At 46.6% G+C, this 7,627-nt stretch overlaps 1 protein-coding gene across 1 annotated transcript; it reads left to right on the forward strand.

Moving 5' to 3' along the window:
• Positions 1 to 558: 558 nt before the first annotated feature.
• Positions 559 to 1,503, forward strand: LOC143882960 (uncharacterized). Its single transcript, XM_077386333.1, has 2 exons — positions 559 to 758; positions 846 to 1,503. The coding sequence occupies exons 1-2, from the start codon at positions 559 to 561 to the stop codon at positions 1,501 to 1,503; spliced, it is 858 nt and encodes a 285-aa protein (XP_077242448.1).
• The last annotated feature ends 6,124 nt before the right edge of the window (positions 1,504 to 7,627 follow it).

Here is a 7,627-nt window from a genome sequence, read left to right on the forward strand (position 1 = left end):
TTGCTACCGCGTCATGCCTTTCGGTCTGAAGAATGCCGGGGCAACATATCAGAGACTCGTAAACAAGCTCTTCGAAAAGCCAATGGCCACAACATGGAGGTCTATGTAGATGACATGTTGGTCAAAAGCCGAAGCGCACAAGATCATGTCTCTGACCTGAAAGAGACATTCCAAGTCCTAAGGGAGCACAACATGAAGCTCAACCCCACCAAGTGCACTTTCGGTGTCAGCTCGGGAAAATTCTTGGGATTTATGGTAAGCCGAAGAGGGATAGAGGCCAATGCAGAGAAGATCAAGGCCGTGGTGGAGCTCACTCCACCAAAAACCATTAGAGAAGTACAGCGGCTAACCGGGACGGTGGCTGCACTGGGGCGCTTCGTCTCAAAGTCTGCAGAGAGATGCCTGCCTTTCTTCAACGCCGTCAAAGGAATCAAGACAGCACCCTGGACAGAGGAGTGCCAGATCACGTTCGAGGAGTTGAAGCAGTACTTGTCGTCCCCACCGCTGTTGACAAAGCCAGAGCCGGGGGAGGAGCTGCTCCTGTACCTGTCCGTAACCATGGCATTGGCAGTCGTGCTAGTTCGAGAAGCGCACAACCAACAGAAACTGATCTACTATGTCGGCAAAGTCCTACACGATGCTGAGATCAGGTACCAGCGGGTCGAGAAATTGGCGTACGCCCTGATCATGGCAGCCAGAAAATTGAGGTCGTACTTTCAAGTCCACACAATAAAGGTCCTGACCGATCAGCCGCTCAGGCAAGTTCTCCACAGACCAGACATCTCAGGGTGACTTGTGAAATGGGCCGTGGAGCTGAGCGAATTTGATATTCAGTACCTGCCTAGGCTGGTAATAAAAGCCCAAGTGCTGGCAGATTTTGTGGCCGAGTGTACCATCCACCAGCAAAGCATCGAATCCGAAGTTGTCCAAACCCCGTTTGTAGAGAAGGTAACTACAACTGGGGAACTGACAGAAGCTGAGACTGAACCAGTGAGAACGGAAAACATCCCTGTACCGGCAGAACAAAATCCATCGTCCAACGAACTGCTCAGGGAAGTATATGTGGACGGATCTTCAAACAAGGTTGGTTGTGGAGCCGGTTTGACTCTCACTGGGCCCGATAACTTTGTTCTGGATTATGCGCTGAGGTTCAGATTCTGTGCGTCCAACAATGAGGCAGAATATGAGGCTCTCATCGCCGAAATGAACCTAGCAGTCCAGACCAGCGCCCAAAGGCTGAAGGCGTATTGCGACTCCCAGCTGGTCGTAAACCAGATCAACGGAGTCTATGAGGCCCGCGACGAGCGCATGATCAAGTACCTCTCCAAGGTACGCCAGTTGGCCAGCAAGTTCAAAAACTTCGAGGTCATCAGAATCCCTAGAACGGAAAATTCAAAAGCGGATGTGCTGTCTAAGCTGGCAGCATCCGGTTACACCACTCTTGGGAGTATATGTATGGAATTTCTGAAGAAATTCAGTATCGAAAATGAGGCTATCGAATAATGCAGGTCGAGCACGAGCCGTGCTGGAAGGACGAGATCATTGAGTACCTGCGTAGCGGGAAGCTTTCCGAAGCAAAGAAGGAAGCCCGCAAAGTGATACAGAGAACAACCCAATTTTTCCTAGATGGTGAGAGTCTGTACAAAAGGTCATACACCCTTCCGTACCTAAAATGCCTCCGGCCAAGCAACACCGCATATACTCTGCAAGAGACGCACGAAGGAATTTGCGGATAACACCTGGGGGGCAAGGCCTTGGCCATCAAAGTACTGCTAAGAGGCTTATACTGGCCAACCTTGAGGCAAGATGCTCTGGACCTGGTCAAAAGGTGCGAGAGGTGTCAAAAATTCTCTCCCACCATCCATCAACCGGCTGTATCCATGGCCCCGATCATCAGTCCACTCCCTTTCCCAGTATGGGGGATGGACATCTTGGGTCTGTTTCCACCAGCCTCCGGAAAACGTGAGTTCGTCGTCGTGGCCATTGATTATTTTACCAAGTGGGTGGAGGCTGAACCTCTGGCCCAGATCACGGAGAAAAATGTGCAGACCTTCTTCTGGAAGTCAGTCGTTTGCAGATTTGGGATTCCCCGCGTCTTGATAACGGACAACGGCAGACAGTTCGACTACCGAAACTTTTGAAAATTCTGCTTTGACTTGAAGATCGAACAAAGATTCACTTCTGTGGTGCACCCTCAGACGAATGGGCAAACTAAAGTAATGAACAGAATCTTACTCCAGGGGATCAAGAAGAGGCTGGACGAGAAGGCAGGCCGATGGGCAGACCAACTTTATCACGTCCTATGGGCGTATCGTACCACCCCGCGCACCGCGACGGGAGAATCGCCATTCAACTTATCCTTTGGGACGGAGGCCATAATACCCGTCGATGTTGGCGTTCCGTCTCCCAGAGTCACCAACTTTAACGAGCAGCTCAATAGAGATGGGCTCCGCGCAAACCTTGACCTACTGGAAGAAGCTCGGGAAGAATCCCGAATCAAAGTCGCGGCCTACAAATAAAAAGTGTCCAACTATCACAACCTAAAGATACGCCCAAGAGAATTCCGAGCAAGGGACCTAGTCCTGAGAAAGGCTGGTGCCTCCCAACCGAAGAAGGTAGGCAAACTCTCCCCAACCTGGGAAGGGCCGTACCAAGTGAAAGAGGTAATTCGACCAGGGAGTTACAAACTGGAAACACTTGGTGAGCACCTACTACCCCATGCCTGGAATTCAAAGAACCTCCGAAAATACTATCAATAACTGGCCGCTTGGCGCGAGAGCAAATACCGCTGTAAGATTCTGAATGTGAATGATGAAGGATACTGTTTCTTTGCAAATCTCTGAGCACTCCGCCTCAGAAACCCAGTTCACTAAAACTTGGGTACTCGCTGCTTGGTTTGCCCCGGCTCGTCTCTACAAAGACCGGGAGCGCACTCCTAGTCAGGAACGGGCCCGGGCAGAAAAACCAAACCTACTCGGAAACCCAGTTCACTAAAACTTGGGTACTCGCTGCTTGGTTCGCCCCGGTTCATCTCCACAAAGACAGGGAGCGCACTCCTGGTCAGGAACGGGCTCGGGCAGAAAACCCAAATCTACTCGGAAACCCAGTTCACTAAAACTTGGGTACTCGCTGCTTCGTTCGCCCCAGCTCGTCTCCACAAAGACCGGGAGCGCACTCCTGGTTAGGAAAGGGCCCGGGCAGAAAAACCAAACCTACTCGGAAACCCAGTTCACTAAAACTTGGGTACTCGCTGCTTGGTTCGCCCCGGCTCGTCTCCACAAAGACCGGGAGCGCACTCCTGGTCAGGAACAGGCCCGGGCAGAAAAACCAAACCTACTGGAAACCCAGTTCACTAAAACTTGGGTACTCACTGCTTGGTTCGCCTCAGCTCGTATCCAAAAATACCGGGAGCGCACTCCTGGTCACGAACGGGCCCGGGCAGAAAAACCAAACCTACTCGGAAACCCAGTTCACCAAAACTTGGGTACTCACTGCTTGGTTCACACCGGTTCATCTCTACAAAGACCCGGGACAATAAAAACTTGAATGCCTGCCCGGAGTGCCGTTCTGTTCTGGAAGAAACTGCTTTACAAGTATTATTGGCCCACAGTGTTGAGTTAATCAATATTAGCCAGAGGTAGACATGATCGGAAACAGTGGACAGCGAAATGTAACTTCTATTCATGAAAAGGTGGGCCTCGAAGGGCCATTACAAAAAGTAGGGCCTCCAAGGGCCATTACAAAAATAATAAAGAAACTATGCGAAAAAGGAAAAATGGGGAGCTCAAGACACCCCATGACCACCATCCCGTGGGGGATCTGCCCCCGGGACCTCTGCTACTGCGATGGTGCCCTGCTCGTCGTCGCCGGCCACCGGCTGATCAGGAAGGACAAGGCCCGTCAGGACGACAACAGGGTTGGATCCCTTGACCTGCTTGAGGCAATCCATGAATCCCAGCTTGTAGGATTTAGTGGACAAACTAATGAGTTCGTCCTCTTTCTTCTGCACGGTCTCTTCGAAGGACGCTATTTGACTCTCCCTGGCTCTTTCCCTCTGTGCATTGAAGGCTTCGGTGGGCTTCTGCTTCTGGGCGGCCATCTCGGCCAACTGTGCCTGTACTGAGGGATCCAATAAGGCCAATTGCGACATATCAGAGGAGGGAACGAAGGAGGAGGAGTAGGAGAGGAAGAGGGGAACATGGGAAGTCTGAGGTACATGAATCCGTTACAAAGAGGTCAGTGGGGGATGGCATGGGTCCAATTGTGCCTGTAGTGGGGGATTCAATGGCGCCGACTGAAGCAGAGCAGGGGAGGGAAAGAAGGAGGAGGAGTAGGAGAGGAAGTCGGGCACATGAGAAGTCCGAAGTAGATGAATCTATTACAAAGAGATCATTGTTGGAGAGGATAACCAAAGTTGAACGTGAAATGAGGGAAAAAAAAACTCATTTGTTTGGGAGAGATTCGAGAAAGAGGGAAGGTTTGGACTCAGGGAATGATATCCCAACGAAGATAACGAGAAAGAGGGAAGGAGAGGCCGAAAATAAGAATGGGGAAGCCGAGATAGTGACTGCCAAGGGGGAAGTAGGGGATGGTGTTTTTGTAGATGATATGGGGAAATATTTGGTTGATTATAGCATAGAACATATCTCTATTGATAACCTAATTACTCGGGATGTCAGGGATGCTGCAGCTAATATGGTTACTATCTTACTTGACAGTCCTGATTTGAACCCCAGTCAGAGTAAGAAATCAAATAAGAAACAAGATAAAAAACTGATTGGGAGCATTGAAAAAAATGTGAAGCAACGTCGAAGGAGGTTACAACCTAGTAGAGTACTCAGTTCACCGTATGTCATAAGCAAGCGGAAAAGCATTTATGCTCTTCGCAATGTCACCGGGCCTGCAGCGATGAAGGTGGATGCATTGGCAGTGCTACAACCTTGGTAAATTTTCGTACAACCTAGATTGTTTTGGAATTCTAATTTCTTCGATTAATTTCATAGATAGGTTGTTTCAGTACAATTATATGAGCAAAGGTCCATAGAGGGAGATGACTTTTTACGGGATTTGCAGTGACAAAGTCATTCACAGTGATGGGTACCACATGTGTAAAGAAGACTTGCTTATACTAACCGATCGTAGAGGGTGGTTATCATCTCCGGTAAGATGTTATATGGTTCACTTAGTAACGTAAAGAGTGAATAATGCGTTGCTGCACATTTCTTCTTAAATTCCTTCTCGTTGACCTATGGTCTGTTCTGTAGATTGTTAATGTATATACGGATTACTTGAACTTGCGGGACGAATGTTTGCGAACAAAACAAAAGGGAGCATGCATTTGCCTTACTACCCATCTAGCTGTGAGATTAAATTCACTTATAAGTAATGGTTTTTGTTTTTGAAGCTGCAGGCAATTCTAACATTTCTTTTTCTGGTTGCAGCAACTTATACTTCACGAAAGATATGAACGTCCCGATGCATGTTCCAGATTCGTAAATCATCTACAGAACATCCCACTTCAAGAGATACGAAAAGTACTCATTCCAATTAACATAGATATGGTTCATTAGGTTCTTCTAGTGTTGGATATGGGGCATCGCACCTTCCTTCTTTACGATTCTCTAGTCGCTCGCATAGATTCTAGAAGGGTGCAACCACTTGTAAGTACTACTCTAAACTTGATTCGTAGGCCACTTATTAATTAATTTGTGATGACTACTGCCCTAACGTACGGAATTATTGATTTGTAGGTCGATTACCTTGTTCAATGGTTCAGAAGGGTGAAAGACAGTGATATAAGTGCATTCCCCATTGATGTAGTGGCCGATCGGCCCATACAAGGTAACAGGTATGTTACGTGCAATTACTTCAGTTTACGAAACCTCCGTAAACGATTAATTCTTATTATTGCATATATTCTTCATGTTTGGCAGCCACAACTGTGGGCTGTTCGTTTTGAAAGAGATGGAATACATCACCCGTGACGCTAGCCTCGACTTCACCCAGAAAGATATTACGGCTATGCGAGCTTCGCTACTTTCTGAAATGTTGAATGGGGTGTATGGGACAGTATCCATGTAACTTGTTGACATTCTTACCTGGGAGACATTGTTGTTGGTTGTACATGTATTAGACTTCAATTGGTCGCCAGCTGATCCGATACATGCTCTCTTCGTTCTAGAAGTAGGTGGCGGAAATCAACCTTCTAGGGTGAGTGGATATTGTTCAAACAATTGGGAAACATCAAAATATTTTAGTTATTCATTATGATAATTGTGCTTGTTTGCAGGTAAGCCTTGTTCCAATTCTTGGCTCTCTTCAGCGTTAGTGGCAACTTGAAGAAGTCGTGGAGGAAGAATGGCTTCAACATCTGCTCCTTCAATAGCAAGCTTCTGAGTGAGCAGGATCGGGAGAAGCAGAAGAAGTGAAAGAAGAATGGGAGAGATGGGGGAAGCACTGGAGATAGTTGCATGAGATAGCGAAGCTAGTGATGAAGAGGAAGAATATGAAGCCAAAGAAGTGGAAGTTGAAGAAGTCGTGGATGTTACAGAACAGATTGTCTCATATGATTTTTTAGTAGTAGTACTCATTGATCACACTCTAATTTTTTTTTTGTTTTAACTTTTAAATGTTGATTATATGTTTAATTCCAACTCATAACTGACACAGCTGGGACTTTTTGTTTCAGTCCCTATGTTCAATGAAACCAAGAGGCAGGTGCTAATTTTTCTTTCAGCCATTGGTCTCTCACTATTTATAAATGTAACCCGTAATTTATTATTTTCACTGATATTGGCACTACAATGTTTTGATATTAGGGCGAACTCCTCTTATCTTTGGCTTATGACAGCATTTTGGTAATTGTACTACTTTGACAGCTAGTTAAATAAAAAATGAGAAGGTGAGTTTGCTCCATTATCAAAGCATGGGATTTGTTTCTCCCCTTCGAACTTTTCAGGTTTGTTTGTGGATCAATGCGTGTATAAGGTAGTGCTTTTAGTAAATCTGTGTCATCGTTCTCTCTGCCGTTGTTTGACCCCTTCACCTGAAATTCATTTTTCTCGGCTGGACAAATGTTTTTCAATTCTGCCCATACGAAAAAAATACTGGAATTGCACCCAATATTACTTACACAGTTACATGTACCCTTAAAAGTTTGAATTTGTATAAGGTAGCCCCCTCTTTGAAACACAAGCAATGGTAATGAAGACCCCATACACCCCTCTGAACCCCATTCCCATATCCAAACACTGGGATTTGAATTGGTGTTAGATCGGAAATCCGAACGTTTGTTTCGAACTTCCGAATGAAGTCCAGGGGAATGGCCATTCTACTGGTCTTCATTCTGAAGTCCGAAGCTGTGTTCGGACTTCCGAAAAACCTTTCGGACTTCCGAATGAAGTCTAGTGGAATGGCAATTCTACTGGACTGCATTCGGAAGTTCGAACAAAGTTTTGAACTTCCGAATTAAATCCAGTGGAATCGCAATTCTACTGGACTTCCTTCGGAAGTCCGAACGGTTTTTCAGAAGTCCGATTCGAAAGTTCGAACAAAGTGTCGGACTTTCCAATGAAATCCAGTGGAATCGCAATTCTACTGGACTTCCTTCGAAAGTCGATGGACCTGA

Source organism: Tasmannia lanceolata, unplaced genomic scaffold (assembly GCF_043159265.1).
Source record: "Tasmannia lanceolata isolate RefF3 unplaced genomic scaffold, GAP_Taslan_0.1 ptg000008l, whole genome shotgun sequence".
NCBI classification, from domain to species: domain Eukaryota; kingdom Viridiplantae; phylum Streptophyta; class Magnoliopsida; order Canellales; family Winteraceae; genus Tasmannia; species Tasmannia lanceolata.

What these genes read in the sequence shown, in the direction of transcription:
- LOC143882960 (XM_077386333.1), top strand. Translation starts at nt 559, where the DNA reads ATGGCATTGGCAGTCGTGCTAGTTCGAGAAGCGCACAACCAACAGAAA. An exon ending in CTGACCGATCAGCCGCTCAG is followed by an intron (nt 759 to 845) that starts GCAAGTTCTCCA and finishes GTACCTGCCTAG; the next exon opens with GCTGGTAATAAAAGCCCAAG.